Here is an 18,462-nt window from a genome sequence, read left to right as displayed (position 1 = left end):
TATCATGTTATAAAGATGGAACAAACAGAACAAGATTGACAAACAAGGGTATAGTTAAAGAGAGCTTTCAAAAAATATATAAATATGAATGGGATTAGAAAATAAAAGCGTTTCTAGTTTCTTCTTTACTAGAACACTTAAGATAGTTTCAAATATTTTTTCTTAACAATTGATAATTTTGCTAAGATAAAAAAATTGTAAAGCTTATGGTCCATATTTTAGGCGAGGATTCTTTACACAAGTGTGACTTTTTATTGTAGGAGTAAGTAAAGCCAATGTAAAGAATTGTGAAAGTATGAAAAGAAAAATGTCAATTACAATTTTTGGCCAATGTTGGCACATTTCCTTCTAGACTTTTCTCTATGAAATATACACAACACACACACACACACACAATTATGACATAAAGTGCCTACTAAATTTTGATTCCTACTTTCTTCCCCCCATATAATTCATAGTATGAAATTCTCCTCACAATATAAAAAGCTATATAAACATTTTTTGTGCCTCTATGATCGAGTGGATGGTGTATAATATTTAACTGATATCTTACTTTAGTGCACTTAAATTGTTTCCAATTGATGGATTGCTATAAACAACTTCACAATGAAGGTCTTCCTGGAAGAAATCTCAACCCACATCTCTTGAGTATTTTCTAAGGACAGATTCCTAGATGTGGAATTAGTGGGCAAACCACAGGAACTTTTTTCAACTTCTGGTGCATCTCACTTTCCTACATGAGGTGAGCTGCTGATCTGCTGAACAGGGTTAAAAACAGATTTGGGTGGCTATTTTTGACCATGGCTATCAAATGGCCATCTTTTCTTACATTTGTGGAAGCACTTAAAAGAATTCTAAGGCCAGGCACGGTGGCTCGTGCCTGTAATCCCACCACTTTGGCAGGCCAAGGCAGGTGGATCACCTGCGGTCAGGAGTTCGAGACCAGCTTAGCTAACATGGTGAAACCCCGTCTCTCCTAAAAATATAACATTAGCTGGGCGTGGTGGTGGGCACCTGTAATCCCAGCTGAGGCAGGAGAATCACTTGAACCCGGGAGGTGGACGTTGTAGTGGGCTGAGATCACACCACTGCACTCCAGCCTGGGCCAGAGTGAGACACCGTTTCAGAAAAAAAAAAAAAAAAATCTCGGAGTTCTTGCCCCAATGCTCTCAAGACATCCAAAACATTCAAACCAAGAGAGGACTGGAGTGAGGATGGTGTTAGCGCTAAGGCTGAGCGGGGAGGTATTATACAATGCAGGCAGAGCATCTAGCAGAATAAGGGACTGTGCCCTGGCCACTCATGGAGGTCGTCGAACGGGGCACGTGACCCACAGCGGGTCTGGGAGCTTCGAGGGCAGCACATTGCTGAATTATTACAGCTGGATATTTTATATGTGAGCACCTTCCCACACAACACCGTTCCTTTCCTACCAGGCCTGAAGCCCCATCCTTCCAGGCCCCCATTAAAGGCATTTGGACTTTCAAGTCTTCAACATCCTCCTCTTCCCAGATTCCAGACGAGGACCTTCTGAGTGGCAACAGGGCCCAGAATATGGTCATGGGGTTGACAAAGAGGCAGGGCGAGGCAGGGTGTTGGAGCTACAGGCTTTTATACATAGACATTTGAAAGTTGGGGCATCAAATTATTCCGACAATGTAGTTACAGGTTTTTCATTTCTATTTTGAGGAAAATGTGGAATTTTGCCTTTATCACAGAACAAATCTTGCAAAGCTATGTTCTTCTGACAGCTATGATCTTTTTTCTTGGTAGTCAGGGGTGGGGAAGGCATACACACAGCCCTCCTAATGAACCCCTATTCTTTGCCGCTCTCTTATACTTTTTGTATTCTTAATATGATTATGGTCATGAAGAAAAATCAAAGTGAATGATTTATTTCTACATGTTTCATGATAAAGTACAAACCCTTTACAAAGAAATATTGATATAAGCCACATAAACAAACATTCTGGAGTCCTCAATAATTTATGTCAGAACATAAAGAGGTCCTGAAACTAGAAAGTTTGAGAACTACTGCCTTAATCAACATGTGAAAAATCATACAGGCAAGAAATACTATGAACATAAAGTATCTAAAATCTCTAAAGACTGCTCCTCCCTTATTTAACATGTAAGAGTTCATACAAGTTAAAAACCAATAACCTACGAATATAAAGAGGGGAAATCTTTAACAAAAAGTGTCGTTTAGTAACCAGTAAAGAATTAATACTAGAGAAACTCCACAAATGTGGTCAATGTGGAGAATTTTTCCCTTGTAGCTTGTAGCTTGATTAAACATGAAAGAACTCACACTGAGAAGAACCCTACAAGGGCAGACAGTGTGGGAAAACCCATAGCTATAGCTCTTTGCTCTCTCAACATGAGAAGGTACATTCCAGAGAAAAACTGTAAGTGCACTAACATGGAAAAACTTTCAGCATCAAAACATTCATATGGGAGACAAACCTTGTTTCTATAAAAGTAATTCATGCAGAAAAGTCACTTTTTTATAGAATAACAAAAAACCCACACAGAACAACCTTTCTTCACAAACAAATGAGAACGAATCTAAGAAAAAAATCACCAAATGCAGGAAGTTGCTTTTGAATGAACCCCACCAAAGGCAACATAATTCAAAAGCACTAAATAAAGACACTAATGGGGAAGGGTTTCCTGAAAAGCATTTTGAAAAATCCAAACCAGAAATAGGCATGTAACATTAGAGGATACGTATGCACTGTTATAATTTTGTTAACATTTTAATTCACTCAAAACCAGTTACTGAACACCTCCCCTGGGGGCCATGCAGGCACCATGTTAAGGCATCTGGTTTACAGAGGCAATTCTGAGACGGACAGGCCCTTGCGGACTAGATGCTTGCGTGTGGACCAACTAATTAGGAAGAAAACAGAGGCAGATTTTATCAGATTGAAGATAATGTTATTAAATAAATTAGGCTATATATCAGCATATAACCTGTTTTATGTTATGCTATAAAAACCATTCCATGACACTATAGACCAGCCTCATTCTAAAATCATTTGCATATTTGGTGTGGTAGAAATATTAAGTTACCAATGTTTAAAAGAATAACCTGAGCAAAGTTAATGAAGAGAAATTAGGCACAACTGTCTAAGTTAATGCAAAACACACAGAAGATGCCAAATGTTTATGTAAAGATACCTTTAACTCGTTTTGTTACAGGATTACACAGAGACAAAAGTATGCTATGATAAAGTTACATACACTCACAAATATTGACTGGCAGTCAAAGATGGGATGGGCGAGGGAGATTCGTTTCCAAAATACAGCATGATACATCTCTTCCTCCCACAATCATCGGATTAAATGTTGGCATGAAGTTTAGATATTTCTGCCACATTGTAGATTCTACCCCATTAATTTTGATGCCAAATTTTTATTTACCATCTCCATTCAAGATTTTATGCTGTATGAGTATTTTGGAATTTAAAATGCTGACAGTATTTCTTCTGGGCAGTCAAAACCAAAAAGGAAGAAGGGAAAGGAGGAATTCAGAAAGGGTTAGGGAAAACTTAGAACATATGAAGGCTAGGAAACAGATTATTAACAGAATTTCTGGAATAAAAAGTTTTCCTTTGGTTAGGTTGTTAGGCCAGGATGAAAAATTCCCCAAACTCCTTCTTCAACAAGTATTTCAGGAATGTCAATTAAAGTTTCATTTTTATGGGAAGAGTTTTTCCTAAAAAAACAAAACAAAACAACAACAACAAAAAACCAATATATTAACAGCTTTAATATCAGAAACTTCAATTTTTATATATCTTTATTCTTCAAACTTCAAGTCAAATTACAAATAAATAGTCCATACCATGTAGCTCTTTATGATTTACATGTCTTCAGGCAGAAAACAGCAACAACCAAGAATACATCAGAAACGAACTCACAGTAAATAACCAATTTTAAGTAGAGAAAGGACATATGACATTTCAGTGTGGTCCAATATGTACACTGTTTAAAAGTGGATCCCCCTGTAAAACATCACAGATGTACATAATTCTTATGGAAAAAAAGGAGCCCACACATCAGAGATTTCTTAAAAATTTTTCAAAGTTGTATCACAGGGACTAGTTGTTTTAAAACGGTAAAATCTTGAGTATTTTAGCAGCAAACAAATAAGTTATTACAGGTTAATCTTTTAAACGTTGCTGAAAAAGTTGCAAGCTTTAGAGAACATTACAAATATCAAATCCACTACTGAAAAGCAAAGTAGTATTTAGAAAGTAGATACTACTTCAAGGTTTGTTCTTTGTCAGCAAAAACTTTTTAATGAAGTTTCTGCTAAGAAAGATGTCAGTGGAGGAGGGGTGGGAGAAAAATGGAGGTGGCCACCAGTCTTTGCTATAAGCTGCTAAACTTACTGGAACATGAAATGTTTACGAATTCTTCATACAGCTTAGCTTATTCCCAGTAAACAATAGCTCTTAAGAGCCATTCTTTTAGATCTATATCCTGTTGTCAAATATTTGTATTAGATTTGGCAATTTGAAATTCCTTAAAGTTTTCCTCCCCAAGTATCTCCTGGTTAAACCAGTGTTTCTTATATGAGTCATAATTGGGTGGGTTTTTCATTGAACAATTTTTTCCTCTTCAAAGGGTAATTTTAGAGGATATTATAAGTCACTAAAGATAGTTTTGCTTACAGAGAAATTTGTTTAAAAAGGGACTCTACTTACTTAATTTCATGTTCTACTGTGGCATCTGACACCTGCCATCTGACATTTTAGGACTGAAAGGAATTATAAACTTCATATGGGAAAACAAACCAAACTAGATAAAGTTTAAGCCTGCCTCATTAGATGGTTCAATCAGTGATCAGCTACATATTTATCTGACACTATTTCAAGTCACAATTATCACTATCTCTCCTTTGAAGCATTAACACTTTTTTCCTAGATACAATCTCTTTTTTCAATCATCTGAAAGCAAACAATTATTCTAAAGACAAGGCATTAGAAACAAATTCTCTCCACCCACCAAGATTTAATTTTTAGATCACAGCATCCTCATATAGAAGTTCCATTTAATATTTTTACTTCTTCTTGGCCGTTATCCCAAACATTAATATTTAATTATGAAAAGAGAAAAGCATTCAAAACGTAATACAAATATGTAAGAATACAAGAAAAGTTTAAAACAAAACAAACATTGTATTGCAACGTCTCCACATACGATGCTTGTGATGTGACCACACACACACTACATAGTCCTGGCTGCTCCAAACACTCCCCTGGCTTTACACAGACCTAGGTTCATCTTTTTTTTTTTTTCCTTTTTATTGCCTTTTGATGCCTACAGTAACTGAGAATCAAGAAAATAACTAGTCTGACATGAAAAATGTGGTGCCTATGATTTGACTCCTGATTTGAGCACATCTTAATTGGTGCACTATTGCTTTTGATAATCCAGAAATAACAACAGACAAGCAGTAACATATGAAGAGACTTACTATGTATCACACAAGCAATGTTTCTGAATCACAAATAAATTCAACACTGACATCAAAACCTGTAAATTAAATCTTAACTCACATGGTTATAAAGTTAAATTTTCATGTATCTTAGTGAGAATGCTATTATCAAATGCATTCTAAATTATTTCATTTTCTAGTGTAGAAAGGTTATGGTAGAAAGGATAAGGTGCTTTTTAAATAAGCTACCACTGACTCTCTTACACACATCCATACACCCATCAGTGCAAACTATGAAAAATACTAATTTTCAAATGAGATATATGATTATCTAGACTAAAAGGAGACTTTGGGATAGAATAATTTTCCATGACTAATTTGTTTATAAATATAGATAACTCGATGTACATATAGGCAATGAAATATTCAAATAACTTTATATACTCTTGTTTTTTAAATTCTATCCTCTCTTTCAGAATTGCTTCTACTTAAGTTTGGACATTTTCTAGTTTTGACAGCTGAACAGAAGACTTCATTGAACATTCTGATAGTAAGCTACTAGAGACTAATTATCAACTGGTGCTACATGTGCTGTGTTATCTCCCTTACTATTAAACTATAACCGTCTCTTGCTATTTTGTTTCATGCATCACCAAACTTCATTTTTTCTAATAAAAAATAAATATATAAAGACGACACTGACAGGCATATATTCACAAGATCTCAATTTCTTAAAACATAAGTACGGGTATATTTATTTCTCTCAAATGCATACAAGACAATAATTACACAGCAACAAATCTTTTGTTCAACAATGATTTGATTCACAAGCATCTGAAATTTACATAATTTCATATCAATACCCTTGTATTTTTAAATACAGTAAGTAAAAAAGCCCCCAAATAACCAATTCTTATATTTTCTATTTACCCCTCTATACATCCAAACTTTAAAAAGTTACAAACTGAACATTATACAGAACATATAAATCATGTTTAAAAACTTGAGGTTTTAAAATCACTGCTTCCCCAATATGATTCAGAAAAATTCTCATACTGACAAGTACAGTCATAGGTGGTAAAGTAAGTTGGTAGTGGGGAAAATGAAAGAAGAGACAGACACAAGTTTGCTGTCTTAATGTTTTACTAATCCTGTCAGTTAAAAATGGTGACGTCATGAGAAGTAATAGTTTAATATGAGGAATGGAGTTTGCCTCGCAGCTTGAGACATGCATTTCAAGTATTTTCCTATTTGATCTGAGCTCACTGTAGCAAACTGATGCCAGAAGAGAGTAATTATTTTCTTCCATACATTCGCTCGATGTCTGCCTGGTAATGTGTTTTAAGCTCTTTGCGTTTCAGCTTGAAGGCATCTGTCACCAGACCAGTTTCAGGGGTCCACGGTTCAGGGCTCAAACGAATTTTTACTGGAATTTCAAACTTTTCCAGACTTGCTAAGATGGTTTTAAAAAAAGAGAAAGAAAACATATTTAAGTTCTTAGCAAATGGTGTAACTTCCCCACTTTTTGAGTACCCATCAAAATGCACAACCAACAAGTGAACCATGCACATCACTTCTAAAGAATCCATTCCTCAAAATACTCAGGTAAGTAAAACAAGAAACTACTTAACAAGTCCTACCAAGAGGAAAATGAGCTAAATACAATATGATATAGGGACAAAACAGAATATAATTCTGTCATTGAAAATGATGGCTCATGCCCATAATCCCAGTAACTTTGAAGGCTCAGGCAGGAGGACCGCTTGAGCCAGGAATTTGAGGCCAGCCTGGGTAACATAGGGAGACCCTGTCTTGTCTCTAAAATAAATAACTTTAAAAAAATTTTTAACAGAAATAAAAAATAGGAGCTGGGTATAGTGGCATACACTTGTAATACTAGTTACTCAGGAGGCTGAGGTGGGAGGATGACTTGAGCCCAGGAGATCTGAAGATGCAGTGAGCTATGATTGCGCTACTGCACTCCAGCCTGGGCAACAGGCTATCTAATAGGATATCCAATAGGGTATCCAACAGGTATCCAATAGGGTCTCCAATACAGTCATGCATCTCTTAATGACAGGGATATGTTCTGAGAAATGCATCACTTCGCAGTTTTGCCATCATGGGAACAACATAGTGTAACTTACACAAATGTCGATGGTATAGCCTACTATATACATACATCTAGGCTGCATTACATAGCCTATGGCCCCTAGGCTACAAACCTGCACAGCATGTTATTGTACTGAATACCATAGGTAATTGTAACACAATGCTTAAGTGTTTGTGTATTTAAGCATATCTAAACATAGAAAAGGCAGTAAAAATATATTATAATCTTATGTGACCACTGTCATATATGCAGCATAAATGCATAATGTTAGGTTTAAAAAAAAAAAAAAAAAGACAAGTTCCAGCACCGGCTACATAAACTTACATGCACCTAGATGTGAGAAGGATACATACCAAGCTATAAACTTCACGCCTCTACAGCCTGGTATCCAGGATAAAAAAAATGGGGAAATTCACTTTTTCCTTTATATCTACTTGTTTTCTTTGAATTTATTATACAGAGCACATTTAATTCAGAAATTAAAAATAATAATGTTTAAGACAAATTATGTCACTGAACCAGGATATTCCCTACAAGCTATGTGGAGACAGAATGCCTGCTCACTATTGTGTTCCTAACATATTGCCTAATACTCAGGAGATTCATGAGAGTGCAAATGTAGGGAGAAAGGAAGAGAAGAAAGGAAAGCATTTAAAGGAGATTAAGGGGCAGATGTAGTTTTGAAAAACCGTATGTCATCACTAGGACTGACTTATTATTCTAAGCATTCGTTCAACAAACATTAAAAACCTATTACTACATGTAAAGTGCTTTACTAAACATTCTTTTAAAAATATAAAAAATGATGAGTTTCTGCTCTCAAGTGGCATGCAATCTAACAAAGGGAAATGGGTAAACAGCTAGCCATATGACACACAAAAGAAATGTGTTCAGGAGTGATGTCAGCAAGATGACAATATAGGAAAATGTAGTCTCTCCTTCCTCTGCAGAAACATGGATTTAACAATGCTATACGGGCCTATTCATTGCCTGTGTAAGAAACTCAGAAACTAGTTAAGAGGTTCCTGCACTCCAATACAGCAGGAAACCAACCACATCAAAGGCTGGTAGAAAAATGCAAGGCATTCGCTTGCCAGAGACTCTCCCCTCAGCACAGTACAAAGTAATAAGGAAGAAATCCCTAACTTCTGACTTCTCCCTAGGGAAGAGAAGGAGTGGAACATACACCCAATATTCTGACTTCCTCGATGCAAGGAACTTGCTTCTGTCTTTCCTGAATCTAAATAACAGGAACAGGGCACTAGGTTGGGAACTGTCAAGAACAAAGATTAACATGCACCAGAGGCTGCAGTATCACAGACACTAGATAGAGCTCCAGTACCAGTACCATGGCTAACTATAGCACCAGTGAGGCCACAATATCACAGACAGACACCAGAGGGAGCTCCTGAGTAGAAACCAGCAGATCTCTTCAATTAGATTGTACGCGACAAACCCAAAAAGGACACAGCCTCAGAAAAGGCTTAATTAAGACGGCTGGCTCTAGAACTCGTAGTAGGGCTGACTGGACAAAGTCCTCTCAATACAAAAGCAGACTGTAAGACAGAGAAAGGTAGCTGATTTTTCAAATGCTGACATCCCAACAAAAATAAAGACATACAAAGAAATAGAAAAACACAGGCTATCAAAAGATCAAATTAAACCTCTAGAAATAAACCACAGAAAGACATGGAGATAGACGAATTACCAAATTCAAAATGACTGTCATAAGAAAGCTCAATGAATTAAAAGAGAGTACAGATAGACACCTGAAAAAAAACAAGAAAACAATGCATGAACAAAATGAAAACATAAATGAAAGAAATTTTTTTTAAATGAAGAACCAAATAGAAATTCTGGAACTAAATACAATAAATGGATTGAAAAATTCACTAGAGGATCAACAGTGACTTGACCAGGTAGAAAAAAGAATCTATGAACTCAAAGACAGGACTTCTGAAATGACTAAGAGGAGCAAAAATGTAAAAATGAAGAGAACCTAAGGAACGAATGGGACACCATCAAGTGGAAAATGCTTGCTATAGGAGTTCAGAAAAAGAAGAGAGAAAGGAGCACAAAGCCTATTTGAAGATATCATGGCCAAAACCTTCCTATATCTGAGAAGAGAAATGGGAGTATAAATTCAAGAAGCTCAAAACACTCTACTAGGAAGAGAACTATACCAAAACACACTTGTAATCAAGCTGTCAAAAGTCACAAAAAATCTTGAAAGCAGAAAGAGAAAAATGACTAATCACATACAAGGAAGCTCTCATTGAACTATCATTTATCAGCAGAAAGCTGGCAGGTTAGAAAGTAGTAGTATTCGAAATACTGAAAGAAAAAAAAATTGTCAAACAAGAATACTGTAACCTAAACCTGTCCTTCAAAAATAAAGGAAAAATTAAGACTCCTTGATAAACAACAGTAGAGGGAGTTTATCACCACTAGACCTCTCTACAAAAATTAATACTTCAAATTAAAGCAAAATGAAAACAAACAGTAACACAAAACCGTAAGAAACTACAAGACTCCTTGGTAAAGGTAAATACACAGCCAAATACAGAATTCTGACAGTAATCTGATATAGGTGCATAAGTCACATTTAAATCTGTATAGAATTTAAAAAACAAAGACATAAAATGTAATTATGAATCTATATTAATGACTATACAATAAAAAGGTCTTTTTTGAGGGAGTAGCAGAGATATAAAAGATTCAAGTTTTTATATGAGATGGAAGATTAAGCTGTTATCAAACTAAAATAGACTGTTATAATTTTAAGATGTTTTATATAACTGCATTGACAACCACAAAGAAAATGTCTATAGAACATACACAAAGAAAAAAGACAAGGGAATCAAAGAATGTAATTATACACACAAATAATCAACAAAACAAAAGAAGGCAGCAAGAGAGGAAAAGCTACAAGATATACAGAAAATAGTTAACAAAATGGAAATAGAAATGAAAAGTCTTTCATATCAATAATTACCTGAAATGTAAATGTTGATTAAATGCCCAATTAAAAGATACAGCTTGACCAACTGAATATAAAACAAGACCCAAGTATATGTCATCTACAAGAAACACACTCTAGATCTAAGGGCATGCATAGCCTAAAGTGAAGGATGAAAATAGATATTCCATGAAAATAAGAACCTAAAGGGGATGGCCATACTTAAATAAAACAGACTTTAAAACAAAAATTGTCACAAGAGACAAAGAAGGACATTAATTATAACATAATGATAAAAGAGTCAATTCTCCAGGATGATATAACAATTATAAATATACACGTAACTTGAGTTTCTAAATATATGAAGCAAACACTGACACAACTGGAGGGGGGAATAGAAAGCAATACAATAATAGTAGGAGACTTCAATACTCCACTTTCATTTATGAGTAGAACAGTCAGAAGATCAATAAGAAAATAGATTATATGTAGGCAACTCTAAAGACACACACACAACCTTTATAACCAATAAAGATTCCAGCAAAGTTGCAGGATAAAAAAAAATCAACATGAAAAATCAACTGCATGTCTATACACTAACAGTAACTGTTCTGAAAAAGAAATTAAGAAAACAATACCATTTAATGTAGCATCAAAAAGGATGAAATACTTAGGAATAAACCTAACCAAGGAGGTGAAGACTTGCACCCTGAAAACTACAAAATGTTGCTAAAAGAAATTTTAAAAGACACGAATAAATGCAATGTCCTGATAAGGTTTGGTTCTGGGTCCCCACCCAAATCTCATCTCAAATTATAATCCCCATAATCCCCACATGTCGAGAGCGGAACCTGTTGGGAGGTGACTGGATCATGGGTGCGGTTTCCCCGTGTTGTTCTCATGATGGTGAGTGAGATCTCACAAGATCTGATGGTTTTAGGGGCTCTTCCCCCTTCGCTCTCTCTCTTCATTTGCTCTCTCGCCTGCCGCCATGTAAGATGTGTCTTTGCTTCTCTCTCCCCCTCCCCTTCTGCCGTAATTGTACAATAAGTTTTCTGAGGCCTCCCCCAGTCATGCCGAAGTGAGTGAATTAAACCTCTTTCCTTTATAAATTACCCAGTCTCCGGTATGTCTTTAGAGCAGTGTGAGAACAGACTAACACATGTTCAGAATTTGTAAGAAACTTGTACAACTTAACTACAGGGGTGATGTTGGGGGGGGGAATCCTGATTTTAAAATGGGCAAAGGACTTGAACTGACAATTTTCTGCAAAAGATATGTAAATGGCCAACAGGTATATATAAGAAGCCCAACGTAACTAATAAAAAGAGAAATGCAAATCAAAAACCACAATGAGGTATCACTTCACGTCTCTTAGAATGGATATTAGAAAAATATATATATATATAACAAATGTTGGTGAGGATATGGAGAAACGGAAACCGTTAATACTGTTGGTGGGAATGTAAATCAATAGTCATTATGGAACAGAGTACAGAGTTTCCTGAAAAAATTAAATACAGTATTAATAACTGCCATAGGATCTAACAATCTCATTTCTAGGTATACATTCAAAATAATTCAAAGCAGCATCTCAAAGCCATATTTGCACATCTACGTTCATCACAACATTATTCACAATACCCAAGAGGTAGAAGCAACACAAATGTCCAAACATAGATGAATGGACAAAGAAAATGTGCAATATACACACAATGGAATATTATGCACCCTAAAAAAGAAAAACCCTATCACATGGTACAATACGAATAAACCCTGAAGATATGCTACACTAAATAAGTCAGTCACAAAAGAATAAATACTGTATGATTCCACACGTATGAAGCACCTCAAGTAGTCAAAATTTTAGAAACAGAAAGTAAAAAGGTGGAGGGAAGGGAGGGGGGGAAGGGGAATTAGTGTAATGGGTATAGTGTTTCAGTTTTGCAAGATGAAATAGTTCTAAAGATCAGTTGTGCAATAACGTAAATACACTAAACACTACTGAATTGTACACTTAAAATGTTAAGATAGTAAATTGAATGTTGAGATTTTTACTACAATAAAAGAAAGAAATACGCAAAATTAAAGACATAAAGTGCCTTGGGAGTAAAAAAAGATGTATTAACTCTAACTTGTAAAAGTAAACATAGAAATAATACACAAGGTTTGAGTCTTCAAAGATTAAAAGTATTTCAGGAGTGGTTTCCAAAGGAATATACACTATGAGCAAAACCAATAAGGCATGTACACAGGGCTGACTTAAAAGACTGAGTGGAATCTGACATTACTGAAATGTGAAGAGACTAAAAAGTAAATGCTGGAGCCTGGCATGGTGACACATGCTTGTAGTCCCAGGTACTCAGGAAGCTAAGTTGGGAGGATCGCTGGAGCCAGGCTGGTCTTGAACCAACATAGTGAGATCTCATTTCAACAACGAAACAAAAAAAAAAAATTTTTTTTTTTTTTTTAAATTAGCTTGGCATAGTGGTATGCACTGGTAGTCCTGGCTACTTGGGAGGCTGAGGGGGAAGAATCGCTTGAGCCTGGGAGTTCAAGGTTGCAGTAAGCTATGATTGTGTCTCTGTATTCTGGTTTGGGCAACAGAAGAGAGACCCTGTCTCTTAAAAAAAATAAATAAAAAATAAAAAATAATTCATGCTTGTTTTGGCATAGTGGTATGCACTGGTAGTCCTGGCTACTTGGGAGGCTGAGGGGGAAGAATCGCTCGAGCCTGGGAGTTCAAGGTTGCAGTAAGCTATGATTGTGTCACTGTATTCTGGTTTGGGCAACAGAAGAGACCCTGTCTCTTAAAAAAAATAAATAAAAAATAAAAAATAATTCATGCTTGTTTTATGCTTGACCCAACAACTCAAAAGACACAGATGTTTTGATTAAACCAAAAATATTAAACTAGTCTTGGACACCCCTCACCCCACCAAAAATGGTTATGAAGCTATTAGTACAACCAACTACCAGTACTCTAACACTGTAGAAAGTTTCAAAAGGAGTTCTGGCCTGATCACTATGGGCTAGTGTGGCCAGGAAACTGGGCAAGGCCTTGAAGAACAGCTGAGAAAAGAGAAAGGGTCAACCCAGAAAGCAAAGGTTGCAGAGACAAGAACATTCAAGATACATGTACATCAGTTTGGTGGGAGAGGATAATTTGTGTAGCAGGGCTTGAATGGGGGACTGATTGTTTACTCTTCCATATACTAATGGTAGAAATGGTTTCTGAGCAGAAAGTGATGAACCCTAAACCTTAAAACAGGTTGAATGCATATAAGTACTCTCTTCCCATCTCAGTTCTTACTATCAGTTTAACCGAATACTCACCTGAAATAGCAGCTTCGGAAAGCACTTTAAGTACCTCATTTTCCATTTCACAACTGTTACACAGCTCCTCCCAAGTCCCTTTAAGTCCTTTCTTTCGAGCTAGTTCAGTTAGTTCCTTTTGATTTGGCACAACAAATCCAATGACATAAGAATGATAACTGAAATACAGAAACGATAACTTAGATAAGGAACAAAATGGTATACTGTGTTAACTGCAGTTATTATTGCAGTGACAAGTAGTAAATAACTCCTCACTAATTTTTTTAAACACATGTGCCATACTTGGCACTGGCATACCCATTTCATGCAACTGCCAGTTTTACTGTTTGACTTATAATATGTTCCAATGCTTTGGCAGAGTTCATTGCTAAATAAATCTCAATCTGACATTTCATGATAAATTTCCACTATGAAAAACTGTTATGAAGAGTGCCATGTACACATTTAAAAAGTTACAAATATTAGAAAATTCATCTTTAAACCCTGATTATCAGTATTTCATAGCACGTGTTTTAAAAAACTTAAAATCTAACATAAATTTAAAACTATCTAAAAAATTCGGCAATGAATCAAAACGACGTGAATATATTCATTTTTTTCTTTTTTTATCATGAGAATTTGTATTGATAGAGAACTCTATGCCCAATGAAGGCAGATACTTTTTTGAAGGCCATAAAACAGTAACATCAGGAAGAGGATACTTCTGGTTACCATCACATAAAAAAATTCAGAACTGTATCATCACTAAAGAAAATACTAAATGGCTAAAGACTGGAATCATTTATAAACAAACACAATTCATTTCTAACTTAGGCTGTACCCCCAACGTCTGTTTCTATATTAGTTTTTCTGGTAACAGATTTTATTTTCTCATAATAATTCATGTCAACCGTCGTAGACAGGTTCCCAGCCCCCTCATCATCATCATGAGGTGGGGATGCTGTGCATTAGGCTGCAGCTTAATACAGCTTACAGTAGGAGCCCCAAGACCTGCCTGGAGTGCCGAGTAGGCTCAAGTGTAGAGTAGGGGTAAGCACTAAGCAGCACACTGCTCACTGCCACTTTTTTACTCCCTATTCCTCTGGAGTAGTTCTGTGAAGCTTCCCCTCCTGAGGGACAGGTAGGTAGGGGTACCAAGGCAGCAGGAAGGAAGGTTTTAGTTTCTTCACCTCCCTACATGGGAGTCTGCAGTGAGACGTAAAGCAGAAAACAGACACAGAGAGAAAGATCAAGGAAGCCTTACAAGGAAAGAGTCAGCTAATGGCTGGAATGAGAAGGAGGCTGTTCCCACAAGTTACAGATAGGAAGAGTTCTCGGAACATTTTTACAAAGAAGGTCCATACAGGTAGGAAAAGTCTATGGACATCAAATGTTTTAAGTAAAAGCAGTACGAATTCCATGTTCTTACCTGTTTGCATATGCACAAATGTTATCTACTAGTGGAAGATTCTTCAAAGCTGCCTCTACTTTCCCAAGAGAAACATATTCTCCTGCCTGTAGTTTTACAAGGTCTTTTTTACGATCTGCAAAACAGAGAAGAAAGGTGGAGAGGAGAAAACAATGAGTAATAATATTAATAACATTTAATACATATATAAATACTGGCCATTCTCTAAGTAATTTGCTATCAAATTATTTAAAACTTTGCAAAATTAAGCATTAATGGTTATGCTGTAATTAAAAGCACATATTACAATTAGGCCCTAATTTTTGTACTGCTAAATACATGTTTTTAAAAGAAAAACAGGCCAGGTGCAGTAGCTCACACCTGTAATCCCAGAACTTCGGGAGGCCGAGGCGGGCAGATCACTTGAGGTCAGGAGTTCGAGACTACCTTGGCCAACATGGTGAAACACCGTCACTACTAAAAATACAAAAATTAGCTGGGCGTGGTGGCGCACACCTGTAATCCCAGCTACTCAGGAGGCTGAGGCAGGAGAATTGCATGAACCCAGGAGGCGGAGGTTGCAGTGAGCTGAAATCATGCCACTGCACTCCAGCCTGGGTGACAGAGCAAGACTACATCTCAAAAAACATAAAGAAAGAAAACCAGTAACTTCTACTTAATGGACTCCATTAGCAGGGTTTCAAGTATGTTCTTCTGAAGGGGTTTATTCCTGGTATCCATTAGTACCAGGCAGGTGAGGAAGATATTCAATGCCATCCACAAGCTCACAATCTATGCATAATGCAAAAACATACTACTTCAATACACTGGTACTACAATGGTAGCGCTAAGGGTTAAGACTCTCCAACCTGGGGATTCGGAAAAAATTCTTGCAAGTGACGGCTGAGCTGAGGGTTCGTTGGTTGGTTTTGAGATTTTGAGAGGGTCTCACTCTGTTGCCCATACTGGAGTGCAGCGGCACAATCACGGCCTCCTGGGCTCCTGTGATTCTCCCACCTCAGCCCCCTGAGTAGCTGGGATTACAGGCCTGAGTCACTATGCTCAGACACTTGAGCTGAGTCCTAAGGGAAGAGTGAGAGGTAGTCAGGTGGAACAACACTGGCAAAAGCCAGAAATGTATCAGCTCTAATTTCAGCTGCATCAAGGAGGAGGAGGAAACAACTGATGATGAAGGAGAAGACGCAAAGAATGTTAACAGGGGCACCCTGCACTGAGCTTCGAGGAGACATTAAATGGTTGTGGCTGGTAAGATCCGTGTTTAGTGATTACATGGTGGCAGTGAGAGGGTGTGTTTAAGGAGGTAAGCATGGCGACAGAGAAGAAATTCTTGGGAGAGGGTGGCAGAAGGTATACGCCTGACCAAGGATCAGGTAAGAGAGACAAAGAGAGAAGAGTAGGATTTTGAGACATAGCTCATAAAACAAACTAGTGAGATATAAAATAGGCATGGGAAGCTGACTGAAGAGAATAGTCTTGAGTCTCCTCTCAAGTTTCCAGTTAGCAAGACAGGGACAGAAATGTCATTAACTTTTTTTTTTTTTTTTTTTTTTGGACGGAGTCTTGCTCTGTCGCCCAGGTTGGAGTGCAGTGGTGTGATCTCTGCTCCCTGCAAGCTCCGCCTCCCAGGTTCACGCCATTCTCCTGCCTCAGCCTCTCCAGTAGCTGGGATTATGGGCACCCGACAAAGACACCACGCACGGCTAATTGAAATGCAATTAACTTTAAAAAAAAAAAAAAAACCTAAAAGGAGAAGCAGAATAAGGTATTTTTCAAGCCATATGAGTCATAGCAGTTGAGCTGCCTGGCTTTCCTTTGTTCTCCTGGGCAAGGCACGGGTGCAGTTCAGACTGTGAGAGCTCCATCCACTAACCTCTAGATGTCAGAAACGCAGGCAGGAAAGAATGACTAAGGGTTATCTAATAGTAATTTAAAATATCACTGCTGCTGAACCATCTTTGAGAACTCATAACATGTCAGGCCTCATAAATTCTACAGTCCATAATATTTTATATTAAAGGAGTGATGCAACAACCCAAACTAAGATTACATAAAGATTTATATTATTAAACACCTTCTCTAAATACACTGTACCTCTTGTGTAAACTATTTCAGAAACATTCATTTTCAAAAATATATTAGATGACTTACCAATAATCTTTAAGCATCCATCAGGATCAAACTCTCCAATATCCCCAGTGCAGAGCCACCTCTGTCCATTTTCATCTTCAAAGAAATCAGCTTTTGTTTTTGCTTCATTTTTGTAGTATCCCATTGTCACATTTTGGCCCCCAATAAGAATTTCACCCCTGGGGTGTGGTTTATCAGTATTAAAGTATCCACCTAATAAAATAATAACTGAGTTAATTATTTTGAGTTGAGCTAAACACAACACATGAAAATTTGAAACTATTAGTTTCTAAATAGTCATCTATTTTAATCCAATTAGAACTTCCCAAAGGAAAAAAGGCAGACACTGTGAATGAGCAAAGTTTATCAATTTAACAGTAGGCACAAAATCTCAGTTGCTAAACCATAAGCATTTATGTTTTCAAAGCATTTGAAACATAAGCATTTATGTTTTCAAACTTCTATTCCAAGAAAAATCCAACATCTTCCATTTGTTGTATAAAATTATAAATACAACAGAAGACAAATTTGAAAGATTCTGCATTGTCTTAAATATCATATTGATAAACTGATAAAAGTATTAAGTCATGCAATTAACAGAACAAATCCCTATATAAGAATGAGTTACTGCTGGGCGCAGTGGCTCATGTGTGTAATCACAGCACTTTGGGAGGCCAAGGAGGGTGGATCGCCTGAGATCAGGAGTTTGAGGGCAGCCTGGTCAACATGGTGAAACCCCACCTCTACTAAAAATACAATAATTAGCCTGCAGTGGTGGTACATGCCTGTAATCCCAGCTATTAGGGAGGCTGAGGGCGGAGAATCGTTCAAACCCACGAGGTGGAGATTGCAGTGAGCCAAGACCATTGACACTGCACTCCAGCCTGGGCAACAAGAGTGAAACTCCGTGTCAAAAAAAAAAAAAAAAGTGAGTTACTACATATTAAGATTTATTCTTACAGATAATTTCAAAATGACTCCAAGCCTAAATTTATTAAATATTTTCACTAATTCTGCTAAAGATAGCTAAAAGACATTCAAGCCTTGGAATCTTTATTTATTTATTCATT

At 36.8% G+C, this 18,462-nt stretch overlaps 1 protein-coding gene across 1 annotated transcript in view; it reads right to left on the bottom strand.

Moving 5' to 3' along the window:
• Nucleotides 1-3,787: 3,787 nt before the first annotated feature.
• Nucleotides 3,788-18,462, bottom strand: part of ACSL3 (acyl-CoA synthetase long-chain family member 3) — an 81,362-nt gene continuing 66,687 nt past the window's right edge. The window contains exons 14-17 of the mRNA XM_011951910.1: nucleotides 17,414-17,605; nucleotides 15,266-15,380; nucleotides 13,858-14,015; nucleotides 3,788-6,902 (exon numbers count right to left, since the gene is read on the bottom strand). Of these exons, the coding sequence (XP_011807300.1) occupies nucleotides 6,745-6,902; nucleotides 13,858-14,015; nucleotides 15,266-15,380; nucleotides 17,414-17,605 (623 nt within the window). The 3' untranslated portion in view covers nucleotides 3,788-6,744. The remainder of the gene's footprint in view (nucleotides 6,903-13,857; nucleotides 14,016-15,265; nucleotides 15,381-17,413; nucleotides 17,606-18,462) is intronic.

Source organism: Colobus angolensis, unplaced genomic scaffold (genome assembly GCF_000951035.1).
Source record: "Colobus angolensis palliatus isolate OR3802 unplaced genomic scaffold, Cang.pa_1.0 Scaffold33, whole genome shotgun sequence".
NCBI lineage: Eukaryota > Metazoa > Chordata > Mammalia > Primates > Cercopithecidae > Colobus > Colobus angolensis.
The sequence above is the reverse complement of the archived record's forward strand: the minus strand, read 5'-3'. Positions and strand labels throughout refer to the sequence as shown.